Below are 15564 nucleotides of genomic sequence, written 5' to 3' on the forward strand. Positions count from 1 at the left end.
AGCCTGGGGTACATTCTACTCTTGGTAAACCTCAACTATGGGCTGTACAGATCTATAGGAAATGGATTCCTGCCAGAACGACGCAAACCATGTGGCGGTTTTGCAATCTGCAGAAATTAGTGTTGCCAGAATGTTGTGGAGTGGCGCAAAATCCATAACCGCGCCCTTTTTGTGATGCTTAAGACTTCTGATTCAGCACTCACTGAGTGAGCTATTTCTTCTTGATGTTGCCCATGTGCTTTGCTATTGCGAGCAAAACACCTGGGATAACCTGCCGGGCCGACACTGGACCAAGTCCCAAGGTTACCTGTAAGTCTGGAAGACTGAGAGCTCTGATTGGGGCAGCCCCTAACATAGACTTCGGTGTCCTATGCGTAACATGGTACAGGGACTAATAGCCAATCAGAGCGTGGGAACTTTTCCCACCAGCCAATCAAAGTGGGGGCTCATCTGGCTGCTGATGTCAGAGGAGGGGACGTGCCAAGCCGGCTTGAAAAAACGGGGGGGCGGGAAAGATGAATTTGCCCACTTCCCCCAGCTAATTCATATCCCACCCGCTGGGCGGGCTCCATCAAGTCTGGCAGTTACAAAAAGGCCCCAGTGGGGTGCCCCCTGTTCTCTGGACCTCCTTCCTCCTTTGAACTTCAATGTATGCAGACATCCTAGCACCTATGTTAATGTCCAGGCTGACTGCATAGACATTTATACATACAGTGTAAAACATTATAAAACATACTTTAATAAAGTATAGACCTTGGGGAACCTTATACCTGTGAGGGAAATGGGTCTGGGATACCTGGGCTCGAAAACCAGGATTCTGGGGGGCACTGGAGAGCTCCGGTGTAATTCACCTTGTGTACCCGCAAATCATGCCTGCACGTCAGGGAAAATTACTGGACCTCCGGTAACTTTGTCCCCCGAACTCCTGCAAACAAATGGAATATATTTTGACCGAAATATCCCACCTAAAATTTACACTCACGATGTTTCATGTCTGTCTCTAGGACCCTAGTTGGTCCCTAATATCCACCCTTAATCTGTTGCTCAATCCCTGACTTGCAGCTATGTCCTAACAGGGATCCTAACTGTACCTGGCATCCCTAGCTTACATTCCTGCAGGGGAATGTAAAATGGGAGCAAAAATACAGGAGAATACATTAGGGTGCACAACTAGATCCAAGAGCTGACACTTCAGCCCTTGACATACGGTTTCTAGAGGGAGCCAGCCGGGCTTGACCTTTATTAATCCATACACAACTGAAGGCTACATATATACCTCTTTCATTTAAAGCAATGGGCCAATCCCTTGGGATATGTATTTATTAAACCTATCTGCTTATGAGGGTTGTTTGAGATATAGCTTTAAGCTCTGTCCGTATTGACCCTTTGGGCGGACAATATTATAGCTACCCACAATCCTACACCCACTATTACACTCTAAACGAACAACTACAACATACTATCTTTATGGGGGGTGTATGGTATACAGTATAAACTATGTGTCCGTTTTGACCCTCGGGGCGGACAACATAGGTTAGGACATTCCTACACTAACAGAACATACCATTCTGTGGGTATACTCACATAATACATACTCATTGAAGTTGAAGTTTGGTCCGAACATTGCTATATGGGAGAGGTGTATATGTATAGAAATGCAATATAATTCCAGCCTGTACAGAGATCATATAAGTAAACTATCATGGGGATATATATCTGATGATATGATACTAATAAACTACTATTCAGATTATACACATTATAAATGAGAGTTTGTTATGTGTCAGCATATCCCTGTTTGAAATATCATGTACTACCACTACGGGATACAGTTTAAGTATACACACACACTTGACTGTAATAAACTAGAACAGATATTATCAGGACACTTATGGGTGATCATAGGTACAGGGGAATTGTTGCATTTCTCACAATAAATACTCTTTATTTATTTATTTATCCACAACAGAAAATATGTGCTGCTAACCTTTAATACACATAAATGAAGTCCTTCATTAAACATCCTATGTTCACGTGTGTAATACCCACACGTAAACATGTGTGCACAGCATTCAGGAGAAACATCAAGGCATAGACAACTGTATAATCAGATTATCTTGAATACAGATAGGCAGGATAACTGGAGTAAACACACTAAGTTCTTTTCCCTAATCAATACCCCTTAAGAGGGGGCGCTCTACGCGATACTAAGGTACAGGTATACAGGCTACAGCCTTAAAGAGGGAGGTTTAGTCACCTCCCACCACTTGACAACAGCATATATAAGGATAGCGCTTCTCTACACTGGCACCTCCCACCTTGAGAAAGCGCAGGTCCACCTACGCGCGAAACGAACGTCGGCATGACGTCATCGCGTTGACGTCGTGGAGGAGGAAGTAACTGGGTGAGATCGGTCCATGCTATTCGGTATTTAAAACCCACGTATTTACCTTAGCACTGTGTGCAGCTATTGAGGATCTTTTGGGGAGGATTCTATGCCTCCTCTATGTGTTTGTGTCTTTATTAATGCAGGCTGGCAACCCCCTACCGTCACAGCGACTGAACGCGTTTCACATTCACAAGCTTCCTCAGGAGAAAAATCAATTGACCACAGCCCACACCCACACACCATGCAACACACACACATGCACACGGATGAATGAAGGATGGAGCACCTCATTTCACTCTGTTCACAGACACCCCGACTCAATGAGGGGAGACCTGCTGATTTATTTGCACAGTGAAGGGATTTTTTTGACCCCACCTATTCTTATTGTCTCTAATGAAGTTGAAAGTTCTTAACTTGGGCTACTTAACGTTGTCCATTTGACCCAAGTCAGGCTGATCCAGTGCAAGTCCTATTCTTCTTTCTTCTGGAGTCGTAATCTCACCAACTGGAATTCTGACTCCTGCCAATTTCCCCTTCCAAAATCCCACCTTTTTGGGAAAATAAAAAGACTGAAAGCTGGCGCCATCACAGCTTTAGCTCTTTTAATCAGTTGATTGCAAGGCTGAGATCCAAAAAGTATAGTAAATCAATCACAAGTGGTTTCCACGCTGCCAAATGATATACTGATGTATTGTTTCCACTCTTTGAATCAAAATAAATCAAGGAGAGAACAGACAGAATTGGAGCAACGTACAGTCAATCATGAGTTGACAATTAACATCACCCGGTATGTACTGTAAAAAAAAAAAATTGTTTTGCGAAATCCATGCTTGTGTTATTCGCAAAATCCATGCTTACGTTACCCGCAAATAGTGTATAATTTGCGGGTACCCGTTTGTACATAAAGACGGGGTGGGCTATGAAAGTTCAATGTATGTCTATGGGGAATCTGTGCTCTGCGACCATGCTGTATTTCCAGCCAATGTTAAAGCAGAGTAAAAAAGTGACCTGTCTTGAGGCTTTCGTATTCCTAGTGTCCTAGAGACATGAAACTTTGTGAGTGTAAATTTTTAGGTGGGATATTTCGGCCAAAATATATTCCATTTGTTTGCAGGAGTTCGGGGGACAAAGTTATTTTCCCTGACGTGCAGGCATGATTTGCGGGTACGCAAGGGTAATTACACTGGGGCTCTCCAGTGCCCCCCAGAATCCTGGTTTTTGAGCCCAGGTATCCCAGACCCGTTTCCCTCACAGGTATAAGGTTCCCTTGGAATTGATACTCTGGAATTTTGTCTTTTGAACAATCATACAGTATCTGCTACCTGATTACGTCATACATGTGCATATAAGTGTGTGGAGTTGTCTGTCAACCTCCAGGCTTGTTGTGATACAGTGTGTAATCTAATACTTCACAGTACAGAATGTTAATGAGTATTCCCTGCAACTCATCCAAATACTGTGTGGGTTATGATTCTGAAAACAAATTACCAGAGAATGTATTGTTTTTTCTACATGTGATAGAAGACCTGTTTGACTGTGAAATCTACATGAAATAGCTATTTCCATTTTATTTCAACTGGTATCAAAAGTAGATATATTCACATGAATACTTGATTGTGCAGAATACATTAGGTTTAAATTCAAGTATTAAAGTATTAATTTAGAAGGCCTTATGATTTCATTATTTGTGTTAACTTGCGACACAGTGCTGGTTTTTTTTTTCTTATTTTCTCATTTGTTCTGATCTTTTGAACTTTTCGCAGCACCATCCAATTATTCTGTATATCAAATAAAAAATATAGTATGAAAGTCTGAAAAGAATCCAACTAAGTGCTGTGTCAATTAATCAATTAGGATTCTACCCAAGACTTTTTTTTTAAAATAATTACTTACCCTATTCTGTTGTGTTTTCCTTAGGGACAACAATACGGTTGGTTAGAGATGATAGCTTTATTGGCTATCTGATGATTAAAGAAGCTTTCAAGACCTATTTTTCAAGCTGTCATCCTTCTTTTCTTTGATTAATACATATGTTTGTTTTTTGTAGAACATTATGTTTCCACAATTTTATCCAAGTGTTAATTGCATTTATATCAACTGTACATTAGTTGCCTAGGAATTCATATTTAAGGGTATATTTAGTCCAGTAGAATCTAATTTTCCTTTTCTGATGGTGAAATAAAACCCAACAAAAGTTCAGGAATTACCTTTCACGTTTCTGGTTACCCAAAATGTGTCTAATATGGGAGGGTGGGGGTGGGGGGGGGAGAGAAGTTCGAAAGGCCCTGCTCAGCTACTTACATAAGTGCTAGAAACTAAACGTGGTGCTATCAGGGATGGATAGTGGAGGTAACTGATACAGAAGAAGAATCCCTATCGATGCACTAAATATCAAAATAATAACAATTTATTGACAAATAGAAAACATAAACTAATTAAAACCTCAAAAGTTGCGCTAAACTTAAAAGCCAATGGTGTATTACCAATGATGAGGAGATAATAAAATGAATACTCAGCAATACAGCTATATCCGGAAATAATTGGACACTGATACAAGTTTTGTTATTTCGGGTGTGTACCAAAATAAATTCAAGTTACAGTTAAATAATTAATATGGGCTTAAAGTGCAGTCTATCCGCTTTAATTTGAGGGTATTCACATCCAAATTGGAGGAAGGGTTTAGGATTTACATCTCTTTAGCCCCCTCTTTTCAAGGGACCAAAAGTAATGGGACAAGTGACCCAAAAGCTGTTTCATGGACAGGTGTGGGCTATTCCTTCATTATTTCATTATCAATTAAGCAGGTAAAAGGTCTGGAGTTGATTCCAGGTGTGGCATTCGCATTTGGAAGCTGTTGCTGTGAACCCACAACATGCGGTCAAAGGAGCTCTCAGTGGAAGTAAAACAGGGCATCCTTTGGCTGCAAAAAAAAAGGAAAATCCATCAGAGAGATAGCAGGAACATTAGGAGTGGCCAAATCAACAGGTACATTCTGAGAAAAAAAGAACGCACTGGTGAGCTCTGCAACACAAAAAGGACTGGACGTCCACAGAAGACAACAATGGTGGATGATCATAGGATCCTTTCCATGGTAAAGAAAAACCCCTTCACAACATCCAGCCAAGTGAAGAACACTCTCCAGGAGGTAGGCATATCATTATCCAAGTCTACCATAAAGAGAAGACTTCACGAGAGCAAATACAGTGGGTTCACCACAAGGTGCAAACCATTCATAAGCGTCAAAAATAGGAAGGCCAGATTAGACTTTGCCAAACAATATCTAAAAAAGCCAGCCAAGTTCTGGAACAGCATTCTTTGGACAGATGAAACTAAGATCAACCTGTACCAGAATGATGGGAAGAAAAAAGTATGGAGAAGCTTGTAACGGCTCATGATCCGAAGCATACCACATCATCTGTAAAACACGTGGAGGCAGTGTGATGGCATGGGCATGTATGGCTTACAATGGCACTGGGTCACTAGTGTTTATTGATGATGTGACAGAAGACAGAAGCAGTCGGATTAATTCTGAAGTGTATAGGGATATATTGTCTGCTCAGATTCAGCCAAATTCAGCGAAGTTGATTGGAGGGCGCTTGACTTTACAGATGGACAATGACCCAGAACATACTGTGAAAGCAACCCAGGAGTTTTTAAAGGTAAATAAGTGGAATATTCTGCAATGGCCGAGTCAATCACCTGATCCCAACCTGATCGAGCATGCATTTCACTTGCTGAAGACAAAACTTAAGGCAGAAAGACCCACGAACAAACAGCAGGGAGCTCTGGCGGTGGCAACATCTGTTTGGTGGCATGGTCCGGACCCTCATACGTTCACCGCAGAACCCGCTTGGGGCTTCAGTGTAAGTCTCCGTCCCCCTTTTCAGCCTCAGGCACTTGTTCAGCTATCATTTTAGCTTAATTCGGGGTACAAGCATCCCGTTTTTTTGAACATTGTCTTTTTATATCTTTTTATATATGTCTTCATTTGTTATGTTGTTTATAGATTTAGTCTAATTAGATACACCATTGATGTGGTTTCTGTTTATTGTAACTTAAACCCGGATCTATAGCTTATGTGTACTGAGGTGGGGTTGGATCCCCTCAGTTATTTTTTGTTTTATTAATAAATATTTCACATCATTTTAATCCCTGGTGCGCATTGTGTGCATTTTTCTTCTGTGTATGAAAATGGTTGCAATTCCTAAACGTTTCATACGATATTTTTGTTCAACCCCTTGAATTAAAGCTGAAAGTCTGCACTTCTATTGCAGCTCGGTTGTCTCATTTCAAATCCATTGTGGTGGCGTACAGAGCTAAAATTATGAAAATTGTGTCAGTGTCCAATTATTTCCGGACCTAACTGTATATCTCCTATGTAATCCTACACCAGATGTCGTGGTGTGGTAAGGTATATCTCACACTGCACCATATATGGGTGCTTGTAAGCATGAGTTGCTGATAATACAGTAGGTAAGTAATGTCGAAATTCCAAAGAAATCACATAGGAGATATATTTCTGAGTATTCATTTTATTATCTCTTCATCATTGGTAATACACCATTGGCTTTTAAGTTTAGCGCTACTTTTGTGGTTTTAATTAGTTTATGTTTTCTATTTGTCAATAAAACATTATTATTTTGATATTTAGTATAGGTGTGTGCATCGATAGGGATTCTTCTTCTGTATCGGTAGCCGAAATGTGTGACATGAATCTCAGTTACTGCTTCCCAAATCATCCTTCTCCATCATTATTTGTTTTCTCGAACATTTTTATACCACCATCGATGTCCTGTAAACCACACAAGCTATTGACATTTGGCCCAATGCATTTGTGGCCTGATTGTATGAACATTTCTCCTCTTCCCCTTCAGTTTACATCTGCGTCGCCCCAAAGGCAGATGCCTGATGGGGATCCCCAAGAGCTGCTCCCCTCTGCACAGGACCAGTGTGCTATGGGTTAACATTTACTTGTACTTTGTGGAACGTCAACCCCACACACTGGAATGTTAATGAGCCAAGAGGACAAAGAACTTTGTATTCACAGCTGCATTAATTCTGAACCCCTTCAGTGTACATCTGTGTCGCCCCAAAGGTGGACAGCCTTTGGCACAGCCAAAGGGTGTGAACCGTTTGCTGCCATTCGCTGATGTTTGGTAATGTTAAAGCTTCTCTATTTCAATCTGAAACTCACTAGGCCTTTATCCCCTATACTCAATTTTCCAACTCTATCTGTCCATGAAATGTCTGTGAATTGACTGTATAACCCTGTTCTTTTAATGTAACCATGTATTGTTATAACTCGGTGCCCAAAACATACTTAAAAAACGAGCGGTAATTCTCAATGTATTACTTTCTGGTAAAACATTTTTATAAAATAAAAAAGATACAATACTGAATACAAACATCCTGTCTCATTTGCATGTGTTGTCTGCAACCACCGTAGTAGTAAGAACCCATAGGGAAGGTAGTAGGCATGTGTAATTATTGGTAGATAAGATACAGATGCAGCGGCCATTATTCGAATAAATCACGGAACCGTTGTCGTGAGCTCTGCTGTATTCCATGTGGTATTCCCAAACTCCTGCTGCCTTTAATGCCGCATTCACGCCGCCAGGCACCCGCAGTTGATCTGTTTAATTTAATGGTTTCGGATTTCATTGGGGCAATTCTTCGCGTATCCGCTAGGTGGCAGAAAGTAATGAATTGTAATTTGTACAGTTATGTCTGTGCCACTGTGTCAATTTGCAGGTGTTTAAAACCAGATAATGTAAAAACCAAGTCTACCACAGTGGCCGATTAAAATCACAGTATGCCACCCACCTCATAAAGTACAGTATACAAGCCTAGTGTAGAATTAAAAAGCTAGTGATTGATTTTTAGAATAGCAAAAATTGTTATGCAAACCCATGTCGAGAAACAAAACAAAAAAGGGGGGCAAGGGGTTTCGAGATTTTTTTCCGGGTTTTTTTTTCCGTTTTTTTTTTTCCGTTTTTTTTTTCAGACTTGAAATTCACATTGAAAGAGAAGTCATTCTCGCCAAAGCCCCAATAAAGGCTTTTCACACGTACGCATGCGTGTTTGAACTTGGGCTCGGGAAGATTACACTATGCCACAAAGCCTCCAATTACAAATGAATGGTTTTGGGGGAGGTGTTGATAAGCAGTAGAAATACTTAGCCTTTTGTGTGTGGGGGGGCGGGGGGGGAGAGGGCTGTATGCTGGATTATTAGTTCAAAGAAATATTTTGAACAGGTCATCATGTTTTGAACCACGCACCCCCAAATAAAAATCATATTATGCCACCCACCTCATAAAGTACAGTATACATGACTAGTGTAGAATTAAAAAGCTAGTGATTGATTCTAAGAATAGCAAAAGTTGTTATGCAAGCCCATGTCGAAAAACAAAACAAAAAGGGTTTTTTTTTTCCGTTTTTTTTTCCGTTTTTTTTTCAGACTTGAAATTCACATTGAATGAGAAGTCATACACGCATGCGCCTAAATGTGATGACACGCATATGCGTTTCAACAAGGTTCCAATGAGACATATGTACAGTACACGCATGTGCATAAAATAAAAAAAGTATGAAAAGAAGAGCAAGACTAGCAAAAGTATTGATTAATAAATAATAAATAATACATATAGAAATGTGATGACACGCATATGCGTTTCAACAAGGTTCCATTTAGACATACTGTACACGCATCAGCTGAAAAAATATTTTACATTCGGAAGAAGAAGTAACAATGTTTTTATTACTTCTTTTCCTTTTATTATCCTGTATATGTGTCATCATATTTTGAATCTGTGTTTGGCTAAGGAGCCTCAGAACGGACTTCTTTCCCATGTACACTATACAGTATGAACTCGTAACGTTAGTCTTCAAATTACAATTACACACACACACACACTTGCTGAACTGTACGGCAATAAAAGACAGGTTGAATTGCTATTCAATTTTTAAGACAAAAACTCGCGATCGCCTACTTGAGTTTTGATGGTATTGCAGCCCACGCTAAAATGCAATTTTCTGCACATGATAGAAACCCGAGTCAACTCGCGTCTATGGCGGTACGGTTGGAGAACATCTCGCGCCATGACATGGGTATTCCGATTTATACACCGCATGATTTATTCGAATAATGGCCACTGCAGCTGTACATTACATGTTTGAGTTATCTATTCTCTAAGAATAATACGCTTTTGATAGTTTGAACGTGTCAAACTCTGTAGGGATTTTCAATCTGAGATCGAGAACGTGACTTACTTTACCAAATAGTTTCAGAAGGAAAGCATATTTCATGACAAAATTACCTAGAGCAACATGTAATGGCCTTGACAGTGGGGGTTCCCATTTTGTTGACGCTAATATGAATGCAGTCATGCTACTGTACATATTTGATATCTGAATAGCTACTGAATTGCTGCATTATGTTTGGAAGCCAGTTAAGATGTTCCATTTTCTCACTCTATTGCCCATCACATTAATAAACACTTATTGTAGAAGTTTTGAAATGATTGCTAATGGGACAGACTTTTTATTGACAGTATAGAAAACAATTTTGGAGCGCATCAGACACATTTCTTAGCTCCAGACTCTCGGCGCCCAGTAATTGCTTGTAGCTCTGTTGTCCTTGAACATTTCTTGAATGCAAATAGACCTCCCTGAAAGCAAAAATAAAATAAAAAAATGCAGGAAAATAACACGTTCTGGACGCAACCAACATATTTGCATTCATTATTCATATCATTTCATTCAGTTTGTGGTTAAATGTCAACTAAGGAACTTTAATTCAGTATGTTTGTGATGGGTACATTTGTTTAATTAGGGGTCAAATATTCAAGATCTGACTTTAGAAGCCCATTGCTTGCCTTTGTTTAATTTAATTGTTGTAGCTGCTCTGAGCCATTGAGCTTCTGAACCGATGCATAATATTATGATATAGGGAGGATGGGTAATAAAACAAGGGAGATAATACTAGATAATAGGGTAAACATTGAGGACTGGGAGGCAAAGTCAGGCTCTCTTGAGTTTCCCATTAGGTTTGCCCCCTTTCAATTGGCGTGTTGCATTCACAATGAAACACATCCTGTCTTTCTTTTTAACACACATGGAATAAGTATTTTACTTTATTGTTTCCCTGATTGTAGAAGACCGTAACAGTTCATCTTATCTCAAACTTACAAATACCCACGTTATTTACTTGACATAAAATTACAGTGGGTAAAAAAGGTGGCAAACCCCCTGCACCATGCTGATCACAGTAAAGACTGCATTCATAATACGCCTTGTACAGGTTCCCCAACCCTGCTTCTGTCTTTCAAAAGGACACCTGCAGGTACCTACCTTTGCAATATACTGTATTTAGACACAAACTTACAAAAAAAAATCTGTCCTGTCAAAATTCAATCATATCCAATTGTTTATGCCCCAAGCGACCTCTTCCTTCTATTCCTTATTCCTTTCCATCATCATCATTTACACACATTTGTGTTCTTTTTTAAATCCTCATAAGTTATTTGTTGACACTTTGAAATGCTGTGCTATTGTACTTTATGTAAAAAGCAGGGAATACAGATATTTTTCCCCTGCGTCCAGTATAAAATGAAAGGTAATACCGGACATGTATGTGTCCGGTATTACCTCTCTCTGAACGCAGGGTGGATCTGGGGAGGGGGGAGCTGATTGCTGAGCATAGACTTTTGTTCTGTGTGCTTGCTACAAGATGTTCCTGTTTTGCTCTGTCGCTGTCTTTGCCTCTGTACCTAGACCCCAGCCTGGAACCGGACTTCTGACCTCTGGCCTCCTTGGACCTCGGCTCGCCTACCGGATCTCTCCTCTCTCCTCTCACAAATTTTCACCTGACGTTCGTGAGTGGAAGCGTTCGATAAGGCAAACCTTAACTAACGATCATTGCTTTTTTCCCATCGCCCCTACTCCTGGAGATAGAGGAGGGTATTGATGTGTGATCCCACATTTTTACACTTTGTTTGATCATGGCAACTTCAAAAGGAGAAAGGTCGGGTTTAATCCATATAAGATTCGGCAATACCAATCCAGCAATGTGCCAGCGCTGGATTGGTATTGCCGAATCTTATATGGATTAAACCCGATTTTACAACAGCACCGGCTTACAATTACGGTCCTACCATCAGTGAAAACCCGGTGAACGGCAATCCTTGCTACCTGTCCCCGCCATAATACCCGCAAGATTTACAGCCTGATTTCCAACCAGATTAGACGTACAGATACCTGTATCAGCATGCTTACAACCAACATGATTAACATCTTCAGCAGCTGTCAACTACAGGTGTAGCAGGCCAGCTGTCACCTGTCAACTATAATGCAGACAGCAGTGGCTCATCTCCACCCGTTTGGCAAAGTTTATAATGAAGGTAAATATAAAGTACTACAGTATACTGTATTGCACTATGCAGTACAGTATTAAGTTTAAAGCTGCAGTTCAAGCTGCCATGTTTAAAAAATATATATTCTTTTTTTTCAGACTTCAAATTCACATTGAATATGAAGTCATTCTCACCAAATCCCCAAGAAGGACTTATCACACGTGCGCATTCGTGTGTGAAACCGGCCTTCAGACTCTACACAGTTCATCAAAGCCTTAAACATAATGAATGGCTCTGGGGAGGTGTCGATAACAGTTGAATTTGCTTTTGTTTTGTGAGGGGGAGGGAGGTACTACTACTGTAGCTGTGCCAGTCCGTGTGCATTTTTCCTGCCTCGGATGCATGCCGGGGGCCTCCGGTGCTGGTATTAATGGGTATCAGCTCGGGAGATCCCTGGCATCAATCCGAGCCAGGAAAAGGGCCTGATTTTTTTATATGTCTCGCCGCTCAGCACCAGCTTTTTGCCAACTTTTGTTGGCGGAGCGAATTGGAGAAAATTTCTCCATTCTAGAGCGTCGATCAGCGCCGAGATGCTGATCGGCGCTACTATAATACGGCGGGTTTTAAAAATGGCGAAATATTGATTCTCGCCACCCGCGCGGCGAGTTTTCTTTTCAGGGAAAAAAAAGGGCGGATTTCCCTCATCTCGCCAGTTTTCCGGCATTTACTGAATTGCTGTAGGCATATTTGCCAAAAAACTGGCGAGATAGGGCTTCTCGCAGTTCTCTGCATAGGCCCCTTAATGGTATCTAAAAAAAGCCCCATTAAATATTCAGCTCTTTTAAATCATTTCTCAATGTGCTATTGGTAATTGTCAACGCAAATACATTGAAGAAGTCAACATTCATGGCAGTATAATCATTTAAAGCATCAACCACTCCAAATGTCCATTTGTTTGGCTGTTACCTGAACCAAGGCTTTCCGTACAGCAGATCTGCAATCCTCTGAGCGCTGCACACCTCCTGGTTCCTGAGATATTTGCCCTTTTCACTCTGACAGTATTCTACAAACAAATCGATATGGGCTTTATTCTATGAAGTGCGATAGCGCCGATCCGGCCCTCCCGTACAGGAAGCCCTATTGAAGTAAATAGGGTTTCCCCTGAGGTAGTGCCAATATAAGGTCTTATGTTCCATCATCATCTTTTATTTATATGGCGCCAACATATTCCGTGGCGCAGTACAATGTGGGTGTAAGGACAAGAGGGTGGGGGGGGGGGGAGAAATGAAATACATACAAACTTAAAGCATAATGAAACAACAGGTAATGAGGTCATGCCCCGAGAAGCTTACAATCTAAAATGTTTCTATCTGGCTCTGGGCAACGTCGGCTGGTACAATTCATGCTACATTCTGCTTCAACTCTGCAGTATAAGGTTTTCATGATCGTTATCCCTGGCCGTCTGTTAAAATTAGAGGAAATCAGTCGGGATACCTTTCTGTACTTCTCTTGCCTTGGCCTCTTTTTTTTTTTTTAAGTGGCACTGCTGCTTTAATAAATAGAAAAGTACAGTGGCGGCCGCCTTTATCCTAATGCGGCCGCCACCGCGGCAATTTTAAAACCGCGGAGGCACGCCGCTTTTTTCCGGCAGGTTTCCCGCGCCTCGGGCGCTTTCAATGATAAGCGCCATTAGCGCTTATCTGATGATGCGGCCGCCGCGCGGGAAACTCCGGTAGAAACGGAGAAAAGCCCCGCATTTATCCGGGTAAGTTGTAGATTTTTTTTTTTTTTCATTTGACCAAGAGCTCATTAATTAATAATGCAAGGCAATAAGACATGTGCCATTCACCTGTTATCAGCCAAAACAACATCACTTCAGTCATTCACGAGCACGAGGTCGCTTGTTAGGCTTTGTTATTCTCTCCCGTCTCGTGGGAATGAAGCCTATTACTGCTGTGATTGTGTTCTACTAGCCCAGGCAATAAAGAACCACATCAGCAGCAGTTATTAGATTATTAGCTGGCTGATGGTAAGGTTGCATAGGTTCACAATTAGCCTCGTTTTCTGTCAGCGAGCACTTTATTTTCATCCCTTGTCTGATGAGCTAAGACACTCCTTTAAATTTCAGTTATAACACCTTTAGCTTTCTATATCCATGTTTACACTGCATGCTTCATTCTTTCTTAAATACATTTTATGGGAACATTTTGCACGTTGTGAGACCCCTGTTATATGAACACACAATCCCAGCAAGCTCTAACCCCAGAACCCACCACATCATACAGTATATATATTTATGTCAAAGGAGTGCTACTGAGTGTGGCCTGAAACTGGTATCAGTTGGTTGGAGGTTAGTGGCCCCTCCTCCCAGGGTTTAAGCTCACCCTAACCCACTTTTTAAGTAACAGGTTTTTCCATGTACCTGTGCAGGACTGGTCCACTGAGACCATTCTGCCTCCACTGCAGAGGTAAATGAGAGTTCACCGGTAGTGTTAGGACCTGCATACTGGTCATGCCGTGACGTGGCTGCAGGCTTATAACGCTTTGGCCAAAGGGTTTAACTAAATGACCCTTACTTATGAGAATACTAACATTGCATGTAGCATTGGGCATTTTTGTCTTTTGTTGTACACCTGTTATATACTATACTGCATACACAAAGAATACTACTATGCACACACTATATGGGGGAAATAGTAACATTGATCAAAAAGGAAGGAATGTGTATACCACAGCTATATGTATATATTTATATAAAACAATAAATAGATGAAGCACAATCAATGTTATTAAACCCTTGTAGATGGTGAGAGGACAATAAGAAATTGGAAAATAGCCACAAAATAAATGAAAAAAACTAATAACAGAATATAGTAATTATATAAGTAATAAAATCAAATGTGATTGTTAGTACGTGAGGTATAGCAAACAGTTAGTGAGCAAGCAGTAGAGGTGTTAGTACAGTAGATTAGTCCTTTATGCAGAATAAAATGCCCAAATGAAGCATCCAAAATACAAATGTTGAGGCCTTTGCTGCCTATTGTCACAGGCGATCCGTATAGCTTGTATAATGGAATGTGTTCTAAAAAAAATGAGCGCAAAAGGGTCTTCCAGTGGCGCAATATTAAAAGCTATTTTACTGGTAACAATATAGGAAAGTAATGCACTCACATTTAGAAAAAGCTGGTCCTGTGGTGCCAGAGGAGGGCTCCCTTTCCATCCTCCGATCACACCCTCTTGATCATTCCCTCTGCACCGTCTCCCTTGCGTTATCCCACCGAGTCTGGTGCAACAACACGGTTGGGTCTTTCCACACTGGGTGACGTCAGTGGGAGCCTAGCCACTACCGGCAAAGTCCTTTCCTCCTTGGCCTGCACCATGCTTTATGTTCATTATTATTAGCTAAATGATGTGGTTATATATTCATGCCTCGGAAAAGGACTATTAGACATGTACCCTTTAGGGTAAAGGGTTTAGGTGTGTGTTTTTAGGGTGAGGGATTAAGCCCCATGTGGCTACGTCATGCCCTAAGAGAGCCTCGTTTTCTTGGGGAGATCATGTCCGTTTCTGGGTTAAGGAACACCAGAGTCACATGATCGCGGTTTCCCGGAGGTGCCAGGGCACTCTGGTGCTGCGGCTCCTCTGGCATCCAAAGGGTTAAAGTAGGTTTGTTTGTTTTTCCCATCCACATATAAGCGGTAACAGAATATGTGAGTTGATATAGAGGTTTTAAAGTAGAAGATCCCGTAGCTCGTGATTATTAAAAAATTTTTTTTTACTAACTTGAACCATGGGGTCTTGCAGAGCTGATCTGTGTCCCCAAGC

General features: G+C 41.0%; 2 protein-coding genes across 3 annotated transcripts in view; one reads left to right on the plus strand and one right to left on the minus strand.

The window, feature by feature from the left end:
- The window catches only part of KCNH1 (potassium voltage-gated channel subfamily H member 1), a 408948-nt gene that overhangs the window by 380533 nt on the left and 12851 nt on the right, over positions 1-15564 (plus strand). The window lies entirely within an intron of this gene.
- The window catches only part of HHAT (hedgehog acyltransferase), a 640323-nt gene continuing 634725 nt past the window's right edge, over positions 9967-15564 (minus strand). The window contains exon 12 of the mRNA XM_075595711.1: positions 9967-10056. Within this exon, the coding sequence (XP_075451826.1) occupies positions 9977-10056 (80 nt within the window). The 3' untranslated portion in view covers positions 9967-9976. The remainder of the gene's footprint in view (positions 10057-15564) is intronic.

This window comes from Ascaphus truei, chromosome 4 (assembly GCF_040206685.1).
Source record: "Ascaphus truei isolate aAscTru1 chromosome 4, aAscTru1.hap1, whole genome shotgun sequence".
NCBI classification, from domain to species: Eukaryota; Metazoa; Chordata; class Amphibia; order Anura; family Ascaphidae; genus Ascaphus; species Ascaphus truei.